Source organism: Dermacentor variabilis, chromosome 1 (assembly GCF_050947875.1).
Source record: "Dermacentor variabilis isolate Ectoservices chromosome 1, ASM5094787v1, whole genome shotgun sequence".
Lineage (NCBI taxonomy): Eukaryota > Metazoa > Arthropoda > Arachnida > Ixodida > Ixodidae > Dermacentor > Dermacentor variabilis.
In genome coordinates, this window is record NC_134568.1 from 142,910,164 (window position 1) to 142,937,936 (window position 27,773).

The following is a 27,773-nucleotide window of genomic DNA, read 5'->3' on the forward strand; positions in this document are numbered from 1 at the left end:
CAGCAGGGTTTCCGGAATCAATGCAAGTTTCGGTCGTCGAGGGGCTGCTAAAAAGGTGCAGGTCAGGTAGCACAATTCGGGACACGGCAAATCAAGGGAAGGAACGTAGAAGGAAGGTAGCGGTAGTGCCCTACCTGCATAGAACGGCACATAAACTGAAGAAAATGGCTAGCCGGGTGGACACAAAAGTGTTCTTTTCCGCACCAGAAAAGCTGGCAAAAATATGTCGATTAACGGACCCGTACCGTAAGTCAGCTGCCGGATGCTCTACGAATAATCGAAAAGCGCCAGTAGGGTGCGTAGAGGCTGTTGTATATGAGCTTCCGCTGTCCTGTGGGAAAAATACATCGGACAGACAGGGAGATGTCTTCATGACCGATTACGGGAACATTGCCAAACTGTGAAAAATAAGCAATACGGTCATCTGTCAACCCACTGTCAAGAATGCGGCTGTGCGCCGGTGTATGAATCCTGCCGGGTTCTTGCGAAGCACAAAGATAAAGACGTGCGAGAAATTATTGAAGCTCAGGCTATCTGGCGGAGTAGAGACGCGTGTGTTAGTGCCCCTTCAATCGACTTGTTAGTTAAGGAGACGGCTTTTTTGGATGGGTAAGATTTGGATAAGGTGGCGCCACTGTGCATGGGTTATATAGGTGTACTTCCTGAAAATCAAGTTGTTGAAGTTAGCGCATTGCGTTGTCGTCTCCCTTCCGTTTGCAGGCGCTAAATATGCTTTCAGTTTACCAACACGCCCAACAAATGGCAACGAAAGAGTGCTTGGCAGGCGACCGATCTGTGCAGCAGATGCTGTGGTCTGCCATAGTTTCGGAATTCGTTGCACAAATTCCCGAACAGTGCTTCGCGGCGCCGCCGCGGTGCGACGTCCGTTTCGCGAAAACTGTGAAATTCTATTCATTGCCGGTAAGCATGGCAGTCATCAGTTAATTTCCTGTTACGATCATACAGACCACATTTTATCGCATTTCTGTGCTGAATTTCTCCTGTGCTTTCCAACACCCGCATGCCCAACAACCGAGTACTTCAGAGCACATGTACAATCGCTGGCATATCGAACTTGCCTCGGCCCTCCGCGATGCCCGCTATGATGGTAAGACTGTCCCTTATCACCATATAGATTGGAAAGGACATGCTCGTGGCGCACATACGTCACAGTTCACGGATGCAGTCTTACCATTTGGCTTCCCTGCCAGGACGATGACCACAAGCGCAGTTATCCAGCATTGTCAACACTCACAGAGCATGCATTAAATGCCATTTTACACTTTCATCGCGATCATCGCTAACTTTGTGGTGCTTGCTAGAAGCTGTCCGTTCCAGGAGTATGCGTTACAAGAGTATACATAGGAAAAAAGGCTGACCTGTCTGCCTTTGCCCAAGAGCAAGCAGCTCCTTACCTTTTGCATACTTCATAGTACAGGGATGGTTCCTTCCACTGGGTGTTGTTATTATCCCGCCAATATCAATCGAAAAAAGATGTAAAATTTCTCCAGAGACGACGTCGACCGGTTCGGAACTCGCTGTGCTGCGTTGTACAGCGAGTTGCATTGTATTCGAATACACAGCATACACAGCATTGCATTCGAATGCTGTGCCTGCGCTGTGTTTTGTAGGTATTCGTCACGGTATGTATGAATAACTTCTGTCAGAAGTAATAGAAATTTACCACTCAGCAATCGAAAAAAAAAACATAACCTTGGTTTACATTGGCTATATTGGGCCATTATGCTATTTTCTGCAACTACAACTCTCCACAGATACTCGCAGAGTACGTGAAATGTCACACTGCGTTTCAGTTTCGTTGTCCAGAATGATTGCAGCAAAGTAAGTTTAGTAAGTTTGTCTGTGATTTCATTTTACGGCAATGACATTCACTTGATTTCACCCACCATCACGTGCCACTCACTCACTCACTCACTCACTCACTCACTCACTCACTCACTCACTCACTCACTCACTCACTCACTCACTCACTCGATCCCTCTGTACAACTTCGGTTGTTACCCGGTCTTGCACCGTGGCCCGTGAATTGCCTGTACCAGGATACCTGGCGACCATATCAGCCGGCAGAGCGTCCCCGCTCCCTCCCCCACCCCCCCACCCCATCGAAAGAGAAAAGGATTCTTGCCTACGCCACTGTCGGTGCTCAACTAGATGGAAGACCTATGTGCCAGAACATGTTCTTTGGACCAAGTGGTATCGGAAATCACAGCCGCATAAACCAATCAAAGTGTTGCTCCGATTTCTGAAGTCAGATAGAATGTGCGACCGTCATAAGACTGCGCTAAACATTACTATTTCTTGACGAGTATACATTAAATGTACTATTATTTCCTAATTTCTCATCTACCCCTTCCCGCTCCCACAATGCAGGCTGAGAAATCAGGCTTCATCCTGACTATCCTCCCTGCCTAATTCTCTTATCACCCTCTGACTCGTTGACCTATTGTACCTACGTAAACAGATATAGGGTCGTTATGTACGCAAAACAGCATCATTCAATGAAGTACGCTTGTTTATTCCATAGAAGAGAGGAGAACAATATGCTGCACAGTAAGTCGAGCATATCATTTACTTGTGCAATGGCTGCCCCCAGCGCGTGTACGGAATGATTGAAAACTTCTTTTTTCTTTACGCTGTCTGCTCCGTTGACTTTCCTCTGCATTGAATCTAAACGGATGCCTATGCGTGATGGGCAGCTTCCCGTAGAAAATTACTTATTTCTGCTACGAATAATAAAAGGTGCTCGAGCCGCAATCCCGATGGCCCGCCTTACTGCCGACTGTGAGGCGCTAGTCAGAACGTGCTCATTCATCCCACGTACCCGTAATCAAAATAATAAGTTGTGAGATGGAGGAAAGATGCTCAGGGGCGCGCGTCATCGCCGCAGATGCATCCGGTGGGTACACGGAACTCGCCACTGTGCAGCCTCCGCGTGCGCTGGTTGTAGAGTGCGAGCATTCGGATCTCGTACAACTGCACACAGGACTTCGGTGACTTGGCGCGGCACGGACTGTTTTCAGCGCTGCGAGAGCAGAAAAAATAAAGATAGAGAACAACGTATAATATGCAGCGTTTGTCGAGCCCCTTCTCTTTTCTCCCAGAGAGAGAGAGAGAGAGAGAAAATGGAACTGTCGTGGTAACTCAGTGGATATGGCGTTAGGCTGCTGAGCACGACGTTGCGGTATCGAATCCCGCGGCTGCTGCATTCCAACGGGCTTGGAATTCAAGAACGCTTGTCAACTAAGATTCCGATGTACGTTAAAGACCCACCGCTGGCCAGAAAGGATATGGAGCTCTCCTCGTAGTCCCGTTATAGCTTTGTGACCATTAAACCTGACTTTAAATCAGTAGAGAAACGACTCTACCAAATCGGTAGCTCTCCGTGGGTTTAGGCAAAACTGTATATACCATTCTCTAACAGTCCTCTAATGATGGAGCCGCTTTGAATCGCATTAGCTCAACTTTAGGCGTCGCTTTAGTTTGATGTTCATGTTGAGTGTTCAAACGATTTATGATCGCTGAAATTGTAATCAGTGGTCTTGGCAGGCCCGCTTCGAGGAGTCTTCAGTTAAGTGGTATAAACACGAGAAAGTGGCGCCACATGTTGTGATGAAAATACTACACCTACTGAATTTCTGTGACATAATGTTTAGTCAGAATAATCTCGGACGTGCATGGATATGAAATTATTTTTTTACAGTTGATTTCAATTTTTTATACTAGTATTTCTCGTTTATGCATAATTTGTACTGCCATTAAAATGTGGTTCATTTTTTTTCTTTATCTGATGTTTCAAAATAAGACACCATGAACGAAAGGAAAAATTTTCATACACCCTATAACAAGCCTGACTTCTTACTCTCACTGGGACGACGGTATTCCCTTTCCGCAGAATTGATCTACCATAGCATGAACACATAAATATGTGTAGACACAATCTGCAAGCAACCGAAAATAAGGAACACTGTTTTGTTTTTGTACTTAGCTGTTAGCCGTGATATTAATGGGGGGAAAAAAGCACTGCGTCCGTTTCTTCAAGTTCTGTTACTGTGTTGTGGCTGTTTCTTCTCAACAGGACAAAACCGAACGTTATAAATAAAGCATATCCTCATCGAACATTAATCGTAAAGATAGTAAGGCAGTTTTCGAAATAGCAGGCCGACAGTCAGCGAACGCTATGAGTCCTGAGGTACAAAAAAACCCATGCGAAATTTCGCTTCTGGGCTTAAGAAAGTAAAACGAAATCTGCTAATGCACTCGCAAACGTAAAGGTGCTTGCCAGCGGAAACGCGTGAAGTATATATATATATATATATATATATATATATATATATATATATATATATATATATATATTCTTCTCAAGGTCACCCCACTTCAATATTTAAAATAAACAGATTAGCTTCGGTCAGGTCGATTCAGTAGGCGGTATATATCGAACCATATTTCTAGGGATTCTGCATATGCGGAGCCATGACGCAAAACCTTAACGTAATCTGCAGGAAAATAGAATCAATCAGAAAGAAACCATAGTGTTTGCATAGTTTACGGATTTTGCGATTTGGAAGATGTATATTTTAATGGAATAGGGGAAGAAAACATCACCTAACATGCATTATAGTTTAGGTCAGCCACATAAGTTGCAAAACATAACTGGAGAGCGTCTGAAGTTTTCAGGAAAAAGTTCCTCGTTCACACGAAATCAGGAAAGCAGAAAACCTTCTCCGATACTTCGATATCTATGTATGAAAATAACGGGTTGTCTCACGATTTTAATAGAAGCTAATAAAACAGTAACACACATTAAGAAGAAATGTTAAAATGGTGGTCACTTTATTAAGCGTATTTCCTGATGTAACAGCGAGTAGGAGAAGTGATGCCATGTAGTAGAAGTGAGGCCGGCAAAGTTTTGTGCTTTCTGGAAAACGTGTCAGCACAGATGCACACTTTCCGCTGAGGGCTTTCGGCGAGACTATAGGAAATTTCTACAAAGACGGATGGCCTAACGGCCATCCCACCACCTCGGGCTTCTTGATCCGCCACTACTTCGCTTCCATCTCTACGACCCTCTACCTTTCTCTCACCTACCCTCTCTCTCTTTTAATCCCATCTGCTCCACCCTGCTGGTGCTGAGCCGTGCTCCCGCATGGGTTGCAGAAAACAGTGCTAGCCTTTCCTCCTTCCCCACAAGAAGCACTTCTCTCTCTGGTTGCATCGCGTGGCACCTGTGTGTAATTAACCGTGCCGACGACCAAAAGCTCCAGCAGCCGCTTTCCATAGCCATGAAATCACTCTGCCCTTTCAGTTTCGCTCACACATTCTCGGTCGCGCAAGACGCATTCAAATGGCGCGTAAAGCAAAAAAAAAATCGTTTACTTAGACTACCGTGCGCGGCAAATAATTTCACGTGGTCAGAATTATTTCGGGACCCTCTAGTGTGTCGCTTGGATTATCGCATTGCCAAGGCGTTGCTTTGGGGCATTAAACGCAATCAATCAATCAATCAAATATGTTTACAGAGACAGAAAATTAGACGAGCTCCGTTCGAAGCACCGTACCGACCATCGTACAGCGATTAGCGCATCCATCAACGTGGTAAACAAAATCCCGTCTTTTGCTTCTCTTGACTGCGGTGTAACCTTTCAAAGTTTCGGAAATGCGCGTAGTCGTTCTTAATCCTCATAGACGAGCTTAAATAGACTGTCCAGTTCACTCATGTACACCTTAGTGTCTTCAGAAGGGAGCTCTTACCTCATACCACTACACGTACCTGCATGTGTTCAAGAGCAGTTCCTGGCCAAAGCCGTCGATGTTGACAATGGTCTTCCACTCTCCGAGCACGTCCCTGCCTTTGAGGGGCCGCACAGGATGCACGGAGCTGGTACAGTGGGCGTCCAGACTCGGCGCCGCGCCGCGCCCACGGCCGCCGGCCTTCTGGGCCGCTCTCAAATGGCTGAAGACCCGCACGAACTCGGCGTCTTCCCGGAGTGCCATTGTGATCTCTTTTCTGCGCAAAGGTGGTTGCACCACGCACGTACGTCTGCATTACCTGTTGGCAAAGAGCTCGTTTATGCAATGCCAACGTAAGTGCCTGAGCCTGTGAGCTGCCCTGTTCACCATTTATAACATGAAAATATTAACATGGCAACAGTGGCGCAGTGCGTGGAAAAGTGCTAAAGAGAGAAAGAGATAAAAAGAAAGCAAGGAAACGCGGAGAGGTTAACCAGACGTACGTCCTGTTTGCTGCCCTGCGTTGGGGGAGGAGGGGATATAGGGACATAAGGAGAGAAAGCATCACTTCGTCACGACACTTGGAGAAATATGGTCCAGATACCTTTCTTAAGAAAAGACGCTGCGACACTGGCATCTGCACACGCTTGGTGCCCCCAGCGATCCCTCTGGACAGATGCCAGCTACCAGTATGGACCCGTAAACAAAATAGACCCATCGTGTGACTTTTACATGCCGCGAGGCATCAAGAGACAAGACCATTACAAGCATGGCTTCACCTCATAAGACTCAGCGTGGCCCACGCAAACTACTTCAGGTGTAAGATTCAACTGAAGTACTCGCAAATGTGCCCGGAATATAGCGTCCCCGAGGACCTGCAACATGGTCTGTGCGACTGCTACCGCTACGCGCGTCAGAGAGAGTCTTTGAAGACGGCACTGGGCACCTTAAACGGTTAGACTGCGAAATTGGCAAAAGAACTTCCCCTTGCTTTCATTTGTGCCTTCACTTAAAGAGAGATACACATACATCAGGTGCAACGAGCATGATATGGTAAAAAACAGCCGCGGGGTAATAAGAATAAGACGATTTTGCTCGCGCCTACCGGTGCACTGTGCAAGAAAGTAGAACTTGCAATTTTAGCTAGAAAAATAAGGTCAATCCTTTCAGATTTTTGCAAGTTCAGGTTCATCTATCATTTAAGGTTATGTTAGCAAAATATTCGCGTTGCTGCTTTAGAGAACGAGTCTTCCCCTCTCACTCACCGGCCGACATCGCCCGAACGGTCCCTGTGGAAAGGCTAAATGTGTCCAGTAGTTACCAAAACGCGTAGTTATGAGCGATACTTAAGTTTGGTCTGGAAGGCCCCGGCACTTCGCGATATTGAGGAAGGAAGCCACCGATGGGGGACCGTTGTGTGCTCTGGACCCTTTTGTGCACTCCTTGTTTGAGCCTGTCAATGGAGACCGCCGCATCATCCTTCATTGGACACTGCTATAGCGCGAGATGTCCAAGCACTGTTTTTGAAATAACAATAGCAATACAACGCTTTAAGGCAGAAGGCCCGCTCCTGCTACGTGCACCCTAACTTGCAGCGCTGGACGGCTACGGCAAGCTGCGAAAAATCACTGTTCAGCTTTGTTGCGTTTATGTAACGCCGTTAAAAAGAAATCTTAGCCGATGTTCTTTAACTCTGAGTGGCCAGAAACATTCACTCGAATTAATCAAATTTCGTCAGGGCGTCGGTGTTTAATTAGTTTTCTGCTGTTGTAGCAAAGGCCACGCAATAAGAGCGATTTCCTTGTGTATCATCGTATGAAGTTGTCGGATGTGCACGTATATACTATAGCGCACCCTTGGTTTAAAATACGCTACGAAATTCACTAAGCTCTAATGTATCGCCCAGCAGAAATGCATACAACAAGGCTAAGATCAGAATATGCTAATAATATGTTTAAACACACATATATTCACTGTAAACAAACCGCGATACCATCGTTTCTAAAGCGCACATGATTTACTTCATCTTTAGGCTTGTTGATTAGTTTGTTGTTCAAGGTGCTTGCTACAGGCGAGGTTAGCTTGGAAGTCTGGGCTGGCTCTGCTCAGAGAGTATCTTTGCGATATTCAGAAACAGGTTACTACGTACCCGTAAGATGAATGTTTTATGGTCCAAAATTGAATTCGAGGATTCCACGGAACACAATTGGGTTTGGTAAAAGCACCATTAGTAACTGACCACTGCTAAAACAACACATTGACGCGTCGGGATCTCTACACATTTTGGTCCCCCCCCCCCTCTTGACGTGTTTTCCTAATGGTGAACTAAAAGATAGTCAGGAATGCAACTGTCAACTCATACTTTTTTATTGGAGCTTACTACATTATAAAATAACGCGAAACATTTTAAGTGTAGTGGAATACAGGAAACGGTGGTGTGATTTTTAGGAATGTTTCACTTGTTGAGAAGGCAAAAAAACGTAAAATAGCTCCACAGGTACACTCAGTGGGTCCTCCTTAGACAATCTAAGGCATATAAACATCGCGTGCCATCCTTTAAAATTCTAAACGGTAGCTATTTTTTCTAAACAAGCATACTCAACGTTTGTGTCAGCCGCAACTTTTCCAAATATTGAGCGAGACCTACAGTGGGCCCGTAGGCTTACACTCGCAGTAGAAGACGATGAGCAAAACGAGAACAAGGCAATAGCGGGAGCCAACGTCTCGATAAGTAGACTTGTCTTTTTCAAGGCTTTGAAAAAGACAAGTCCACTTGTCGAAATGTTGGCTCCCGCTTTTACATTGTTCTCGTTTTGCTCATCGTCTTGAATTTTCATCTCCCACCTTCCCCGCGTTTTCGCTCGCATTATAAGTAAGATGTCGTCTTGCACTCCATAAAAAAAGAGGTTTACATCGTTTGGGACGCATCTGGTCCTCAAACAATAATCGTTGTCTGTTCTTCTTGCGTTTCTTTCTCGAAAACTCTACGCTCGCTACATTCCTGTCAAGAATGCTATGTCACGCTGATAATGCGCATGTTGTAGTTACCGGGCTCGCAGCATTAAAGAAAGGAAAGGCACGGAATAGAGATGACAATTATTGATCCGCTTCTTATTTTCCTCCACGCCACTTCGCTATCCTAGATGTTTCCATTATACGAAAGTGGAAGTGTAGAGTTTTTAATTTTGCCTGAGTTTGGAAGCATTGGAAGGTTTTTGTTGGCCATTCTGGTGGTGCTTTTAAGGTGCACTTGAAGACATACCAATGAAATATTTTACCTAGAAGACAATGGATGGTGATACGTGGGTTCTCATGTTACCGTGCCTTTAAATTCGTCGGATTCGTCTAGTCGTCATCCCGTTGCCTTGCACATCCAGTTTCATAATGAAGCTCTAAGATAAAAAAGAAGGTTCAGGCCATTTCTGTATGTGTTCACAATAAAAATATAAGGCACATAATAAATTTAGCGTGACCTTCTTTTCCATACCACATATGCTCAGTACTTACACGTCCATTCTTGTACAATCTGCAGATGACTGAATTATCCAACGATTGTGAAATTCAAGGCAATCACAACTCTACCACAGACTAGTGCCCAAGTATAGCTGCCTAACAATTGGTAATGCCAAAAAGAAAGTCCGGAATAGGATAACAACACAAACAAAAAGTATATCTAATATATGCGTGAATTGAAACATATATACTCTAGACACGTGACAACATACAAGCACGCTCTCGAAAGATGAAAACCATATCTAAGAAAGGTTTTATAAAGATCACATATCTCTCAGAATATGCAAGCCTGTTTCGAGTATGCGACCCAGTACTGAAACATGACTTAACGTGAAGCATCGGACTCACATCGGGTAAAATGGATCAACTAAGCAGAAGGGCAGCGTGTCTTCCTTTTCACTGCAGGACGCCAGCGTAGTCGATGAATGGCCAACCGCCTTGGCTTCCGTAGAGTTTTCACTTTTTTGAATGAAATCGGGTGAAATGCGCGTCTCCCGGTATCCCGACGTCTTGGACGCCCTCTTGGCCCTCGGCGTTCCATTCGCTGGCTTGGTTTCCACCTGCATCGTCGACGCGGAAGCCTTATAAGGGTATTCCTGTTCGGAACTGTATCCCCGTGGACCGGAATCAGGCTGGCTGTAGCTTCCACGATCCTCGTACGATCCTGTACTGGACTCGTAACGCATAGGCGCTCGATGTCCCTTTGGTGGGTACGTCTGGTAGGAGGAGCCAGGAGTTGGGCGGCTCGGGTGCTGCGCGGTGGAGGGATAGACGGGGACTACAGCGTTCGCGCCGTCACCATCTGTGTCGTAGGACCGCTCAGTGCCGCCTCGGGTCAGATTGTCAGGCACAGGGGGGTCGGCGATCATCTTGTTGAGGAAGCTGACGTCGCTACTGACGAGCGTGTCGAGCGAGCTAGGCACTTCTTTGAACGTGCTGAATCTGCCGTGAGCCAGGTCCGCATGGAATTTGTCATTGGGGATGTCGAAATGGAACTCCAGGGCGGGCTTCGAAGAGCGTTCGTCGCTTCTTCCACCCCCTTGCGCGGAGCCAGTCGGTTGCGACTCGAGGCGCGCCTGTGAGACGCCGAGAAAGCCGGTCCGAGGCATCTCAATGTCTCGGCGGCCGGGATAGGCGGACGCACCAGGATACTGAGGTTCGAGCCGTGGCCTTCGTTCCGATGGCGGAGGCAACCTGGAGGGGTAACTTTCGTAGCCTCGTCGGCCTTCATCAGCGTTGAAGATGGGCAGCGAACTATCGTGGCGTTCATCGCTGCTGTCGAAGACGGTCTTTCTTGGGAGATCCTGCTTGACTGCGTCTTTAGTCTCTTCGTTTTGTTCGCCGGTGCTGTCTACTTCCGAACTGGCATCGTTCTTTCCAGTGAATCGTGGTTCCTTGTAGATTTTTTCTGCAGTGTCTATAGTAGAATCTTTGTCTTCCCGATTTTCAGAGTCTGCATTCCGATAATTGCCTGAAAGCTTCATAGGTACTGGGAGGAACTCGTAGTCAACACCCGGAACAGGGATTGACTGCAGGCTGTAGAGATCTTTGACAAACTCTGGAGCGTTGCGCTGAGCGTTAGGACTTCTATTAGGGCTGTCGTAGTCACGGTAGCGCACGCTGGGTAGAACGTCCTCGCTCTCCGAATCCGAGGACAGAACGAAGCTGGGCGTGAAGACCACGGCCAACAGGAGTACTACGCTGGCCTGCAAATGAAATTTGAATTATGACAGCTTCGGGCTGCGTTGGTTGAAAATTCAACATTCAACATGATACGCATTGATGAGGAGTACAAATTCCCGGACTCAGCTGGATTGTTAGACTGTCTGAAACGTTTTTTTTTTTACTACTAGCCTACCTGTGACACCTTGCATGAGCATTTCTTGGTTAAGAAAGGAGAGCGTTTATTTAATAGCAGGGCAGACAGGTTAGCTTGAGGCACATTCTCATCGCTAGCCACTAGGCCCAAGAATACGAGCAAGAAGAGAAGAGAGGGCGCCTGCATGCTTATATTAACGCGATAGCGTTAAGGAGCACGTGTCGCAGAAATACCGGTGTCGTCGGCGGCGTTCGTAGTGAGCGAAAAAATCCCGGAAGGCAATTCATAAATAAAAACAACTTGCAAGATGGGCTGGGTGGGAATCGAACCAGGGTCTCCGGAGTGTGAGACGGAGACGCTACCACTCAGCCATGAATGAGTTCGATGGGTCAAAGCGGGACAAAAGCGCCTCTAGTGAATGCGGTGTTGCCTTAGAAACGTGCCGTAGAAAGTTATACTGCAGTGTATATTGGTAATTATGAGCATGTAAATTACAGAAGTCGCAGTTAAACGAGTAGCGAAGTACGTTTCCGCTACATTTCAACATGATATACTATCCTTCAATATTTCTTCTGCGCTTGGCGCACACGCAGTGCCATCCTGCGGCAAACACAGAAGACCCCCTCCTCGCAATGTACGGCGCTGCCCCGACAGGTGGCGTGCCACTCGCCGGCTTCTTAAAGCCCCTCAATCTCCCAAAGTAGCGCCATTTACTTCCCTCCTCCTCCGCTCGGCGCGGCCTCGATGGTGGCGCCGCCGGTGGTGGGCCTGCCGTAGCAGACGACGGCTAACACGCTACGGGAGGAAATCCGCAGAAAAGTTCGTTCGAGCCCTGCGGAGCAGTTTTTTCAATCGAGATCTTTCTTCGTCAGTCGGTAACTGGCCTTTAAAATTTCGTGTTGGAATTGCGGAAGAAATAGAGAAAAGGACCATTATTCAAGGCGTATTTAAGGCGTAAAGCGCGCGACGTTGAGAGTTCGTGTTGCTGAAACACGACGCAAGCACGCGGTGTACTCAAACACGCGCGTAATTACCAATGTTTCAGGTGTTGACAGCGTGAAAGTATGTGTACGTGGTTTCGTAGGTTCATTTACGTACCTGCAGGATACTTTTGTTCGGCCGGCGCGTGAGAGATCCCGGCTGTGTGCGGTCAGCAATGCCTGGCAACAGGGTCGTTTTTTTCATTGCGGGGTGCTTTGGTAATCGTGACGATATATTGTTTTTTTTTTACAAGTACTGCTCCAGGAGGGCACATGTAGTGGCTAACGGAGGCCTCTGAAGAGCACGTGACATCACAATAATGCAGGCGTCGCAGGGAGTGTTCGCATACAAAATTGGCTGTCAGCGACCCTTACCCCCTTGGCATGCACAGGCTTCGGCGAGCCCCATCCAGCCCTGGTTCTAGCTTTGGTGTTCCCGTTGCCGCTTTGGTGCCCTGGAGGCGCCGTCAGTAATACGAAATACTGACAAGTTGTTACGACTAGTAAATAAAATTTATTGAAGAAATACAATCGCGCTGAGGCGCCAACTTCTACAGCAGCGCTAGCGCGCCCGCGCGAGTATTATGAAACGCCAACGAGGAATTTACCGGCCCACGTGCGACTCTACGACCAAAGTGCACGTTAAACATCCCCAGGCGAGCTAGATAATGTTATCCGGAGCCATCCACTACGACCTCCATCCTAGCTTTAGTCGCTTCGGAACGTTAAAAACGTTCCGAAGCGACGTTAATCACCACAAACCAAATCAATACATGCGGGCGTACATTCGAAGCTAAAAGACTGCATCGTAAGTCATAGTGAGCCTTGCAAAAGCGTCGAGAATGTGCTAACTTCTGGTGGAGCTCAAAACGCACCCTGAATAAAGTCGCTTTTATGTCACAGGCCAAATGCAGATGCGTGCATTTCACCGCAAGACGAAACTACATGAAACAAAGAGAGCACATTCGAAAAAGAAAAAAGTCAAACAACGCGCTAAAAACCTCGCAGAGCATGAACACACCCTTTTTCGAAGCGGAAGGCATGAACTAGGCTCAAAATAAGAGGTTGTGAGTAGCCGTGGCCCTTACTTCACTAAGCCGTGCGTTCTTTGCCACTTCCTCGAAGTCAGCCCGCCCGATCCTGCGAATCCACACTTCTTTTTGCGTTGCGCCCGCCAGACGGCAAAGCAAAAAACTTTTTGCCCTCGCTGTGCCTGTTGCGGCAACCGAAGGCGCAGCAGCATAGCATCGCAATTAAGTTCTCGGCCCTACACATTCTATTACGCTAACGCACTCTATCAGTCCGCCTGCCGTACTTTCGTCGCGCAGGCCCAACAATGGAGGTCGGCGCGCGCTGGAAAGAAAAAAATACACAAAAGCGCGGCGCCTGCTTCCACGTGACACAGATTGGCCAATGGGGGAGCGGAGGAGGCTGGGGCGACAGGAATCGTGGAGGAGGAAGCGCCAGGGTGAGCGGGGTGGCGGAAAGATCTAAAGATGGCGCTACTTTTGAAAAATTGAGGGGTTTTACGGCTTCTCCCCTTCGCCTCGTTTGAGCGCATTGGGGCTAACTCAAGAGCATGCCGAGCGAATGAGTGGGTGGTGCGAACGGGGTGCGATAACGCTATCGCGTTCCACTCTTGAAGGCGAAGATTAAGCGTCCTCCAATTTTTCATTCCATTATGACATTATGCCGCATAGAAGTGCGTCACGTGTGGTTATGTCATGAAAGGATCGTGGCGCACTAATATCGGCGGGCCTAATCAAAGTCTCGTGTTCATTACTGTGCTGCTTAGTAAACAAAGTAAGGCGCGGATTGCCTGGAAGGATTTACAAAATTGGCATACCGGAGCCCCTGCAGAGCTGTTGTCGCATTTTCGTGTCGGCACAAATGCTATATCGAGTTGCGGGAGAGTAACTGAAGGACGCAGTGTCTTGACGCAAGGTGATGGACAACAGTACGCGAAAACTGCTATTGGTGGCCGTCTGGAGCCCGAGGCTCCGTAGCTATTTCGTAACATCCCATAGAAACACCACTCTAGCTCTCATGCGGAATCGATATGGTATAACGGGCAGTGTGCACCAGCTCTTTAGAAATATGGTGTCCGATTTTCAATGCATTCCTTTGCAGTAATCGACAGTTCCCTCACACTCAATCCTTTATATTCAAGTGGCCATGCTATGTTAACACAGCTGAACGCATATTCATAAATTAACAAGATTCGGTAGATAAAAATATGTGGTCAACACGTTCCGAAACAAATTCAGAAACATTCTACTACATCTTCTACTATCATGTCCGCTAACCGTCGGCAAAAATATCTGGGTTCGTCTTCATAAAACACTATTATGTCGGAACTGTCCATAAGAGCAGATGCTAGTCAATCGTAATGTTGGACATATTGTTACCAGAAGGAAAAGACGTATTATATATTTACAGGTTATATACAGAAAGACGCTTCGGGCGTCACTCAGATGGCTACCGAACCACGCGAACATCACCGAGCGTCGTCGTCTTCTGTCTCTTCATTTTCATCGCTGACAGCGCCTGGCAGCATGACCCCCGGGGGCGTAGGCGCCGTCCCGGTACTTCGTGGGTCCAAGTGGTATGGCTTTTAGTCTTGTGTCGTGGACGATGTCAGAGGCAGACCGCGCCATGGTGACATCGAGAGGTTCTCTTTCCTATGTCACGTCGGTTACGTTGCGCAAGACACTATACGGGCCAGAATATGGTGAAAACTTCTCACAAAGACCAACACGTCGTGATGGTGTCCAGAGGAGGACCATGTCACCAGGGCTGAAATGGGCATCGCGGTGGCGGGCGTCATAGACACGTCGTTGCTTTCCCTGCGAAGCGTTGAGACGCCAGCGGCTAATTTCACGCGCATATGCAGCTAGATGACAACACGAGCGTATTCTTACGTCGGGTGAAGAGTAGTGGGAAGGATCGTGTCGAAAGGAAGTGCGGGGTCTCGACCGTATAAAAGAAAAAAATGGAGAGAAACCTGCAGAATTTCGCTGGACCTGTTGTAGGCAAATGTTATAAAAGGGAAGGCGGCGACCCAGTCCTTATGGTCAGCGGACACGTACATGGCAAGCATGTCTGTGATAGTTCTATTAAGACGCTCTGTTAGCCCGTTGGTCTGGGGGTAATACGCCGTTGTAAACTTGTGTTGTGTAGCGCAGGAGTGCAAGATGTCCTCAACAACTTGTGACAGAAAGTACCGTCCTCGGTCGGTAAGCAGTTGTAAAGAAGCGCCGCGGTGAAGTATTACATCTTCGAGGAGGAAGTCAGCCACGTCGGTTGCACAGCTGCTAGGGAGAGCGCGTGTAATTGCATAATGGGTGGTGTAGTCCGTAGCAACTGTTATCCATTTCTTTCCACTGGCCGAGAGAGGAAAAGGGCCAAGGATGTCATGACCGACCCTGAAGAATAGTTCTGCTGGTATTTCAATGGAGTGGAAGAGCGGCTGGTTTCTTGCGGTGCTGACAGGATTTGCAGGAAGCAACGTAGCGGGTAACTGAACGGCAAATTCGGGGCCAGAAAAAGCAATGTCGAACACGGTCATAGGTCTGAAATTCTTAGATGACCAGCGGTGGGAATATCGTGCAACTGGGCGAGGACGGTCTGACGCATGTGCCTAAGAAGGACGAGAAGCAGTTGAGGTCCGTCAGGGTGCCCGTGGTAACGGTATAAGATACCGTCTTGGAGCACGAATTTGCGTAAAGAAAGGTTAGTTGTCGAGACGGAAGTTTCCAGCTTACATATGATATCTCTCACGTAAGGATCACGCCGTTGCTCGTCCCCGAGGTTGCTCAATGCGGCAAGTGACAGTACACAAGCAGACTCGTCACTGTCGGGAAGTTCTATTGGATCGACCGGATGACGCGACAAGCAATCAGCTTCTTCATGTAGTAGGTCTGTCGTGTACACAACTCTGTAAGAGTACTCCTGGAGTCGTGCAGCCTATCGACCAAGCCGACCAGCAGGATCTTTTAGGGACGAAAGCCAGAATAAAGCGTGGTGATCGGTCACAACTGTAAACTCCCGTCCGTACAGGTAGGAGCGAAATTTGCCCACTGCCCAAAAAAGGGCGAGAGATTCGCGTTCGGTGATCGAGTAGTTGAGTTCCGCTGGGGACAGAAGACGGCTCGCGTACGAAATGACACGGTCGCAACCGTGCAGCGCCGATACCGTGACCGCTGGCGTCTGTGCGCACTTCTGTGTGAGCAGATATGTCAAAATGGCCGAGAATTGGTGGCGATGTGAGTCGCTTGGTCAGCTCGTCGAATGCGCTAGCTTATTCATGACCCCAAGCAAAAGGCACGTCTTTCTTTTAAAAGTTCCGTGAGAGGGCGTGCAGCAAAATTGCGTACGAATCTGTGAAAGTAGAAACAGAGGCCCACAAAGCTTCTAACGTCGTTGGCACAGGTCGGCACAGGGAAATCCTTGACTGCACGAACTTTATCGGGATCAGGGCGAACACCAGAAGAATCTACAAGGTGTCCGAGAACAATAAGTTGCCGGCGACCGAAGTTGCATTTTGACGAGTTCAGTTGGAGACCAGCTGCTTTGCGGAAAACAGAAAGAATTGTCGAGAGGCGCTCGAGATGTACGTGTTTCAAAAGTCGGCGAAAAGACGATTACGTCATCGAGGTAGCACAAGCAGATTGAGCACTTAAAACCGTGAAGGAGAGCGTCCATCATACGTTCGAATGTAACTGGGGCATTGCATAACCCAAATGGCATTACTTCGGACTGATAGAGGCCGTCAGGTGTAATAAAGGCGGTCTTTTAACGGTCCATGTCGTCAACAGCAATCTGGCAGTACCCCGAACGCAGGTCTACCAAAGAAAAATATTTTGCACCGTGGAGGCAGTCAAGGGCGTCATCTATCCGTGGCAGGGGTATATGTCTTTCTTCGTTATCTTGTTAAGATTCCGGTAGTCTACACAGAAGCGCCAGCGGTTATCATTAATTCTTTCTAACAAGCACGACAGGGGAAGCCCAAGGACTTGAAGGTTCAGTGATATCTCGGGCAAGCATCTTGTCGACCTCCTTTTGTATGACTTGGCGCTCAGTGGAGGATACACGATAGGGTCGTCGGTGTATCGGGCTTGCATCGCCAGTGTGTATGCGATGCTTCGGATCAGAAGCCTCAACGTCATATGGTAGGGCGAGTTGAACAATACTGGCAGAACAGTCAATAAGGGCCGAATGTGCAGACAGAAAATCGAGTACCGAGGTGATTTCATGTGGGCACGGTTACAAAACATAAAACAAAACAGAAGTATATGGCACCCAGCAACAGGAACACGGATGGTACACATCCCAGTAACAATCAGAGTTGCACCGCCAGCTACGCGGACTACAGTGATCGGAGCGGGGGTGAGAACATTGTTTAGACGAGCACTGAGGATGGAGCTCATAACTGATATGTGGCGCCGGTGTCAATGAGAGCTATTGCAGGTGTACCGTCCAAGTCTATGTTGATGAGGTTGGGATGTCCAAGTAGCGTGTACAGAGGAATTTCGGGTCGAGTCATCATGGCAGGCTCACCTCTCGGAGCTGCGCCCGTTAGTTTTCCCAGGAGCAGCGGGGATAGGCGGGAGAAGAAAACGACAGGGCTGGAGCGACCGGGACAGGCGTCGTGATGGCGACGGAGAGGCAATGAGGGCGGAGCAGGATCGTCTGGAACGTGCGTCGGCATGCGAGAACTGTCATCCGGACGTCGAAAAGTTGAGTACGTCGTGAGTTTCACGGAGTGCGGCAATAGAGGGAAATATGTCCGACTCGTCCACAGCAGAAGCAGATAGGCCTATCATCTGATGTGCGCCATGCTGCCGAGTTGGTGTAACGAGGACGAGCGTACGTGCGTCGGTATGGATCAGGTGATACAGGTGGCCGGTAGGCCAGTGTCTTGACTGGGCAAAATGACTGCAGTCCCACGTTGTCTAGTTCTTGTCGTACAATGGTTTGGATGAGGGAAAGTGTCGTTTGACAATCGGCGGAGGCACGCACTTGGGGCGAAACAGGTGAGGCAGCTCCAATCTCCCGTAGGACGATACGCACTATATAGATACGCACTAAGACTTAGATGTCTTAGGCGTGTTGGGGAGGTGTGAAAACTTATGCGCAATACGACGGCTTTTCGATTCTTCAAAGCGCCAGCATTAATTCATGACGCCCTGAACTGTGTCTTTGAAAATGAGAAGGGTAAACGCGTCGTCCGTATACCCTTGAGTATGTGGGCGACCTTTCCAGCTTCCAGCATATTTTCATCGATTTTGCGGCAGAGCACTATAACATCCTGAAGATATGTCAAGTACGACTCGGTGCAGGTTTGAACTCGGCATGCAAGTGTTTTCTGAGCGTCGCGACGGCGACCGATTGGCTTGCCAAACAAATCGGTGAGCTTTTGTTTACACGTATCCCAAGTCATGATTTCTTGTTTGTAGTTCGTAAACCAAACTTGTGCCGTTCCCGCAAGGTAAAATATTATGTTGGCTAACATGAGTACATGGTCGCAGTTGTTGAGTCCGCTTACCCGTTCGTACATTTGCAGCCAGTCTTCAACATCAGTGTTGTCGTCGCTGGAAAATACACCCGGATCACGCGGTTGTATGAGCACAAGATGGCGGTTGGTGGTAGTCGGTTCGGGCACGGTAGGTGAAGTGCCTGAAGTACTGTCATCATCGTCTTGAATCTCTTGAAAGATCCGTCTTGAGTGTTGAACTATCGCCGGGTAAAGAATTTCGTAAAGCAGCTTACGTGAGCTTCTGGAAATGCAGCCAAGGAGAGCAAGAAAATATAGCACCTGTTGCAATACAGAAAGAGATACGCACTGCCTTTCTCGAAAGCAGACAGACCACAACGCGCACAGCCGGAACCGTTGCTGACGCTGGTGAAACGCCCGTTTCTTCCCTGGAGTTCTTATGAGTTGGAGAGTGAAAACTCGATCGAGAGTTGGAATCGAGTTTAAGTGCTGAACTGCAGACTAAAGACAGGAGCACGGAAGCAAGGCCTAGACACAACTCACCAATGTATAGTTCTGGAAGTGCGCGCCGTGGCAGTGCCTGCTTTCTCCATAGACTATACGCATGGTCCTGAGCAAGGAGAAGAAAAGAAAGGAGTAGCTGGCATTTTGCAGAACTACAGACTAAATAGTGATTCCTTCATCTTGAGAAAAAGAAGATGTGTTTTCGAGCGCAGCTCTCAATTAGGCGCGCGTTCCTGGGTTGAGCGTCGCCGTACCTCGGCATAATCGCGCGAACGCACTCGTGCCACTGATAGCGCGTTGGTCGTCGTCTTCTTCCACAGCTCGCTCCAATGCCGCTCATCATACCAGCGTTCCCATACTGCCCCACGCGCTCGTGCCACTGCTCGCGCCATCGTCGTCGTCTTCTTCCACAGCTCGCTCCAATGCCGCTCATCATACCAGCGTTCCCATACTGCCCCACGCGCTCGTGCCACTGCTCGCGCCATCGTCGTCGTCTTCTTCCACAGCTCGCTCCAATGCCGCTCATCATACCAGCGTTCCCATACTGCCCCACGCGCTCGTGCCACTGCTCGCGCCATCGTCGTCGTCTTCTTCCACAGCTCGCTTCAATGCCGCTCATCATACCAGCGTTCCCATACTGCCCCACGCGCTCGTGCCACTGCTCGCGCCATCGTCGTCGTCTTCTTCCACAGCTCGCTCCAATGCCGCTCATCATACCAGCGTTCCCATACTGCCCCACGCGCTCGTGCCACTGCTCGCGCCATCGTCGTCGTCTTCTTCCACAGCTCGCTCCAATGCCGCTCATCATACCAGCGTTCCCATACTGCCCCACGCGCTCGTGCCACTGCTCGCGCCATCGTCGTCGTCTTCTTCCACAGCTCGCTCCAATGCCGCTCATCATACCAGCGTTCCCATACTGCCCCACGCGCTCGTGCCACTGCTCGCGCCATCGTCGTCGTCTTCTTCCACAGCTCGCTTCAATGCCGCTCATCATACCAGCGTTCCCATACTGCCCCACGCGCTCGTGCCACTGCTCGCGCCATCGTCGTCGTCTTCTTCCACAGCTCGCTCCAATGCCGCTCATCATACCAGCGTTCCCATACTGCCCCACGCGCTCGTGCCACTGCTCGCGCCATCGTCGTCGTCTTCTTCCACAGCTCGCTCCAATGCCGCTCATCATACCAGCGTTCCCATACTGCCCCACGCGCTCGTGCCACTGCTCGCGCCATCGTCGTCGTCTTCTTCCACAGCTCGCTCCAATGCCGCTCATCATACCAGCGTTCCCATACTGCCCCACGCGCTCGTGCCACTGCTCGCGCCATCGTCGTCGTCTTCTTCCACAGCTCGCTTCAATGCCGCTCATCATACCAGCGTTCCCATACTGCCCCACGCGCTCGTGCCACTGCTCGCGCCATCGTCGTCGTCTTCTTCCACAGCTCGCTCCAATGCCGCTCATCATACCAGCGTTCCCATACTGCCCCACGCGCTCGTGCCACTGCTCGCGCCATCGTCGTCGTCTTCTTCCACAGCTCGCTTCAATGCCGCTCATCATACCAGCGTTCCCATACTGCCCCACGCGCTCGTGCCACTGCTCGCGCCATCGTCGTCGTCTTCTTCCACAGCTCGCTCCAATGCCGCTCATCATACCAGCGTTCCCATACTGCCCCACGCGCTCGTGCCACTGCTCGCGCCATCGTCGTCGTCTTCTTCCACAGCTCGCTTCAATGCCGCTCATCATACCAGCGTTCCCATACTGCCCCACGCGCTCGTGCCACTGCTCGCGCCATCGTCGTCGTCTTCTTCCACAGCTCGCTCCAATGCCGCTCATCATACCAGCGTTCCCATACTGCCCCACGCGCTCGTGCCACTGCTCGCGCCATCGTCGTCGTCTTCTTCCACAGCTCGCTTCAATGCCGCTCATCATACCAGCGTTCCCATACTGCCCCACGCGCTCGTGCCACTGCTCGCGCCATCGTCGTCGTCTTCTTCCACAGCTCGCTTCAATGCCGCTCATCATACCAGCGTTCCCATACTGCCCCACGCGCTCGTGCCACTGCTCGCGCCATCGTCGTCGTCTTCTTCCACAGCTCGCTCCAATGCCGCTCATCATACCAGCGTTCCCATACTGCCCCACGCGCTCGTGCCACTGCTCGCGCCATCGTCGTCGTCTTCTTCCACAGCTCGCTCCAATGCCGCTCATCATACCAGCGTTCCCATACTGCCCCACGCGCTCGTGCCACTGCTCGCGCCATCGTCGTCGTCTTCTTCCACAGCTCGCTCCAATGCCGCTCATCATACCAGCGTTCCCATACTGCCCCACGCGCTCGTGCCACTGCTCGCGCCATCGTCGTCGTCTTCTTCCACAGCTCGCTCCAATGCCGCTCATCATACCAGCGTTCCCATACTGCCCCACGCGCTCGTGCCACTGCTCGCGCCATCGTCGTCGTCTTCTTCCACAGCTCGCTCCAATGCCGCTCATCATACCAGCGTTCCCATACTGCCCCACGCGCTCGTGCCACTGCTCGCGCCATCGTCGTCGTCTTCTTCCACAGCTCGCTCCAATGCCGCTCATCATACCAGCGTTCCCATACTGCCCCACGCGCTCGTGCCACTGCTCGCGCCATCGTCGTCGTCTTCTTCCACAGCTCGCTCCAATGCCGCTCATCATACCAGCGTTCCCATACTGCCCCACGCGCTCGTGCCACTGCTCGCGCCATCGTCGTCGTCTTCTTCCACAGCTCGCTTCAATGCCGCTCATCATACCAGCGTTCCCATACTGCCCCACGCGCTCGTGCCACTGCTCGCGCCATCGTCGTCGTCTTCTTCCACAGCTCGCTCCAATGCCGCTCATCATACCAGCGTTCCCATACTGCCCCACGCGCTCGTGCCACTGCTCGCGCCATCGTCGTCGTCTTCTTCCACAGCTCGCTCCAATGCCGCTCATCATACCAGCGTTCCCATACTGCCCCACGCGCTCGTGCCACTGCTCGCGCCATCGTCGTCGTCTTCTTCCACAGCTCGCTCCAATGCCGCTCATCATACCAGCGTTCCCATACTGCCCCACGCGCTCGTGCCACTGCTCGCGCCATCGTCGTCGTCTTCTTCCACAGCTCGCTTCAATGCCGCTCATCATACCAGCGTTCCCATACTGCCCCACGCGCTCGTGCCACTGCTCGCGCCATCGTCGTCGTCTTCTTCCACAGCTCGCTCCAATGCCGCTCATCATACCAGCGTTCCCATACTGCCCCACGCGCTCGTGCCACTGCTCGCGCCATCGTCGTCGTCTTCTTCCACAGCTCGCTCCAATGCCGCTCATCATACCAGCGTTCCCATACTGCCCCACGCGCTCGTGCCACTGCTCGCGCCATCGTCGTCGTCTTCTTCCACAGCTCGCTCCAATGCCGCTCATCATACCAGCGTTCCCATACTGCCCCACGCGCTCGTGCCACTGCTCGCGCCATCGTCGTCGTCTTCTTCCACAGCTCGCTCCAATGCCGCTCATCATACCAGCGTTCCCATACTGCCCCACGCGCTCGTGCCACTGCTCGCGCCATCGTCGTCGTCTTCTTCCACAGCTCGCTTCAATGCCGCTCATCATACCAGCGTTCCCATACTGCCCCACGCGCTCGTGCCACTGCTCGCGCCATCGTCGTCGTCTTCTTCCACAGCTCGCTCCAATGCCGCTCATCATACCAGCGTTCCCATACTGCCCCACGCGCTCGTGCCACTGCTCGCGCCATCGTCGTCGTCTTCTTCCACAGCTCGCTCCAATGCCGCTCATCATACCAGCGTTCCCATACTGCCCCACGCGCTCGTGCCACTGCTCGCGCCATCGTCGTCGTCTTCTTCCACAGCTCGCTCCAATGCCGCTCATCATACCAGCGTTCCCATACTGCCCCACGCGCTCGTGCCACTGCTCGCGCCATCGTCGTCGTCTTCTTCCACAGCTCGCTTCAATGCCGCTCATCATACCAGCGTTCCCATACTGCCCCACGCGCTCGTGCCACTGCTCGCGCCATCGTCGTCGTCTTCTTCCACAGCTCGCTCCAATGCCGCTCATCATACCAGCGTTCCCATACTGCCCCACGCGCTCGTGCCACTGCTCGCGCCATCGTCGTCGTCTTCTTCCACAGCTCGCTCCAATGCCGCTCATCATACCAGCGTTCCCATATTGCCCCACGCTCTGGTGCCACCGCTCGCGCCTTCGTCGTCATCTTCTTCCATAGCTGGCTCCGATGCTGCTCACCAAGCCAGATTTCCCATACTGCCCCTCCCTGTGCGAAGGCGCTAACTGCACTGGCCCCCTGCCAGTCGGTGAGGTGAATTCGGCCTCAAATTCTTTGTCTCAGTATATCGCGAAATCGAAATGAAAACACGTATACAGCTGAAATCCAATTTCGCATTAGGGCATACCCTAATCGCCGGACATTCTTTTTCATTGGGAGCTCAACAACCACGACAAAAAAAAGGCCTGACGAACATGCTATACAGTCTTGGCGTATTCCACGTACACTTTGATGGCCTGAAACATATATCGCATCTATGCCACAGTTTTTAATAAGAAACAATATGTCACCCTTTGGCAAACGCGGGCACTGCAACCGACGTCGTGCCCTTCTCTAATCTGAACAGCTCTCTGGCTCACTCCGACAGCTTAGCAGTACAGATGACATGCCACGGAGATCGACAGCGAGGCGAAATCAAGTGCGCTCGATGCTCCGAATACAATCAACGTCGACTATAGTCATCGCGACCTTGAACTTAGTTCATTGTCGCTTCTTTTATTGACGATGGTTACCGTCTTTGCGAACGAGGCTGTGGAGCTTGAAGACGATCGTTTCGAACAACTGAAAGTTTGAAGCTTTTCTCCACAGTGAGCACATTTCACTTCAGGCTACGTTAGCAAGGAACAGCGCGCAGTACGAAACTGGAGCCAAATTAAAAAAAACTTTCCATTAAAAAAAAATGTTGCCGTGGGCCATGTGCCTTCGCTAATGCGCATGCTCACCATCATGATTGGCTGTAGCATATTCTTACGAACCAATGCAGCGTATGAACTTTTTTGTTATCCATTGTGTTTTAAGGACCAGCCAACCCACAGACTAGCTTCTCGATGCCTTACTTTGTGGACAAGAAATGGGGAAGCTTTGATGTCCTTTCCTCTGTCATTTCCTCGGACATCCTGCGCCTCTTCCTGCACTATACACTGTCGGAGTATATAAAGATGAAACGTGCAAAAAGAAAATACCTCCTTTAACGTTTGCAATTTTAAGCACTCAATAGCTACATTGACTTCATGCATATCCAGTTTTCAGAAAGAGTTTTGATGTAAATCGACATCCTCTGCCTCAAGCATTTCCGAGATAAAGCCCGAGGCTTCAGTCCCTTTGATTCATCCCCGACCAAGATTCCGAGTGGGCATCGCGCAACGACCGATCGCAACTCATCCTTCACCCCAAGATCGACGTTCAAATAGGTATGGGACTCTCACACTCTCTCTTTCAGCCGTTTATTATTGCAAATACTTTAGTCAGCAGGCAAACATCCTGACCAAGCTCGCAATGGCTCACCCAATGGATCAAGCGTTAGTGTTCTCAGGACATGCATGTGTCATATAGGTAACTTCCTACATTTCAATCGCATTTCGTCACTGAGAGCGGCGCGTAGAAAGGTGAATGGGAGAACCGTTCATTCCAGGCTATGTCACTGGTCTTATCCACTAGTCGATGCTGCGGACAGCGACGGCATGCCACATGTATGTGCGGTGGGCAGTCGCTGCCGCAGGCGATAACCGAAGAGCAGAAAACCATAACCCGCTGAAGGGTCGAGCGTACGTATACAACACACAGACAGACCAGACGGCAGTGGAGGGCGCACGCTCGAAATGGTAACCTAGCAGGAATGCTACTGACTGGGTAAGACGACAATGGTCCTTAAACAATGCTTCAGGGGCCGAATTCACAAAGCTTTTCGTTCGTAAGTGTTGCTTATCATTGGCTGATCGCATTCGCTAATGATATGTCCCACATCCCTATTGACTGGCTCGAACACTTTTAGTGCAAAAACGCTTTTGTGAATACGGACCCAGAAGCGGACCTTCCTCGAGGCACGCTAAGCTTGAATTTAAAAGGGATTTTCTACGCTTCCAAACGACCAGCGCCGCACTGAGCGCATTAGCAGTTGGGGGCACTCACCATTGGAGACGGCAAACTGTTCCCGGACCACTCCAAAAGAGCGCGTCCGGCTTTTCCCCCGTCGGCTGGTCAATATACGAAATCCGCCTCGTCCCAGGAGCCAATCGCAGAGGCGGGCTCTTTTTCATTTCGGCTAACAAAAATGTGGACCATTCGCACTTCCCTTGCCACATTTCCTGGTGTTCTTTAGACCGAGCATTTGCTTTTAGTTTTCAGGGCAGCCGAGATGGCACCAATTCCTGCTAACGGGGTAAAGAAGCACGTGATCCTATTTTGTGTGTTCCGCGGAGCAGAGAGCGGAGCCGTACACCGTTGTCGCCACCTACCACCGCCGCCGCCTTCACGCGTGAATGCATGCCTTCAGGCTCTAGCAAAGCGTGACTCGTGTAACCGCCCTGGAGATGCGCGGCCCGTGGACGGCTTTGTACCGACCGAAGGCAAGAGAGGAAACGAACGGCCTTTCTTAAGGAGTTCCCGCGGACGCGTGCATTGCTGCGGTCGTTCCGCAAGGCTTTCGCTTGGCGCCTGTCGTCACCAGCACACAATTCCTGGGGTTGCTGTAAACTCGAACGACGTTTTCGTGAGGGCGGCTGTTCGATGAGACGAAACGTTGCGACGGGCAAGCAGAGCGACAAAAGCCGCACGCGTTGTCCATATCCTCCGATGCGGTGCACGGTGAAGGCACGAGGGCGCAGCGTGAGGGGGGGGGGGGGGGAGGGGTAAGTGCGTGCGATTAATGGGCAAGCTTTTACGTAGAGGATAATGCGTAAAAAAGCATAACAACTCAGAAACCCAACCGGTTCGAGCCACGCGCCGTAAGAAAGGCCAAGGGTCCGCGGCAAACATTGAGGCCACGCACTGAAGTACCTTAAGCGCGAATGTGCTTCAAGCGCACTGAAGTACTAATGCACTGAAGCACGGCATTTTGCATGGTGAGGTTATACAGTGCCTTTGGCTGTTAGAAATTACTCTTGATAACGTGCTATGCAGTTTTCATGCATACTATATTCTCGTTGTTGTGTATGTTATAGTCGGTCTGCTGAATAGTAAATAGCCCTCCACCTGCATAGCTAAATATTTCCTCGTCCTCCCTATCTGCGTCGCAAACGACCACACCCCCGCGAGAGAGGCACTAATGTCGGTGAGGCAGCGTCATGAAAAGCCATTACGTCGAAAAAGATATTGTTTTGATCGCGTGACATATACGCAATTACGTGACACCACGACTCTGCAAAGCAGGGTGCATGCCTACAAGAAAGGGGCTGTGATGACGGGGCGTAGGTAAAAGGCGATCGCCATTGACACTCAGCTTCTTTGTTTCTCGCCTGCTTGTACAATGATCATCTTTAGATATCTTTTGAAAACTCGCCCCAAAGAAATCTGCTTGGCCAAAATTTACGAAGCAATTGGTATACTACAGCGGTTCGTAAGAACATGTGCTGCCAATCGTGCTAGCGAATGTATTATTATCGACGGTGGCCGGTTACCTCTAAAAGAAGAAAGGAAAAGAAAAGGAGTTCTCGAGAACGAAAAGGTACGTGAACGTATCCTTTTCTCATTTTCAAAAATACTCACGCCGGTTGCGTTTGTCGTAATGTTTTTCTTCTACACTAAAATTTAAATACCGAAACTCAGACCGTGACGGCATGCATTGCGGATATTAGTATTTATACTAACGTAGTGCCCCTCGTCGTCGAGCTTTTCATCCTGAAATACATAGCCCTGACACAGCCCTTTCTTCCTTTCCTTCCGCTTTCCTCGCTATCATCCTGCTTTCAACGTTGCAAACGTTCTTGGTCACACCCGACACTGCACGTGCTTGCCTGTTTGCTATTCGCATGAGTGAATGAGTGAGTGAGTGAGTGAGTGAGTGAGTGAGTGAGTGAAACAACGTTATTTGGTCCACAATAGACGCGATTAAATTCAACGTCACCTGGCTAGGCCCACTCGGGGACCATTAGGTGAAACCTGACGGCCCTCTCGCGAGCCCTCTGGACTGCCAGGATTTGAGTGGTCTGGTCCTGGGCCCTAATGAGCTTCATCATTTCCTCTTGGGTGAAAGGGGGACCGGCAGAGGCGCAGCCCCACAGGACATGCTTGAAGCCCGCATTACCACCACACAGAAGGCAGTCCGGGCTTGGGAACCGCTCAGTGTACAATGTGTGCAGCGCCGCGGGACTCGGGTAAGTGCTTGTTCGCAGAAGGCTGAGAGTGATTGCCTGGGCCCTGCACAGCGAGGAATGCGGCAAAGGCAGGAGTCTTCTTGATAGATAATTATGTTTGCAGATCTCGTTGTACGAGCAGAGAGGCTCGGGTCGCCCAGGAGAGGACGCGTTACCCGGCCCACGGTCAATCAAACCTCGTGCAGCCGAGTGCGCCTCCTCGTTGGGGTTGAGCGAGGCACTCTCAATGGTTCCAAGGTGCGCAGGGAACCAGGCCAATAAATGATGTCTGATGTCTTTAGCATTTCGGATGATACGTAGGACCTGGGGAGCCACCATTCCCATCTGAAAGCC

General features: G+C 50.4%; 1 protein-coding gene across 1 annotated transcript; it reads right to left on the reverse strand.

Moving 5' to 3' along the window:
- Positions 1–2,576: 2,576 nt before the first annotated feature.
- Positions 2,577–25,551, reverse strand: LOC142572167 (uncharacterized). Its single transcript, XM_075681096.1, has 4 exons — positions 25,258–25,551; positions 9,613–10,970; positions 5,792–6,028; positions 2,577–3,043 (listed from the first exon to the last, which is right to left on the reverse strand). Exons 1-4 carry the CDS (start codon positions 25,258–25,260, stop codon positions 2,884–2,886), a joined length of 1,758 nt encoding a protein of 585 aa, XP_075537211.1. The 5' UTR covers positions 25,261–25,551; the 3' UTR covers positions 2,577–2,883.
- Positions 25,552–27,773: the final 2,222 nt, after the last annotated feature.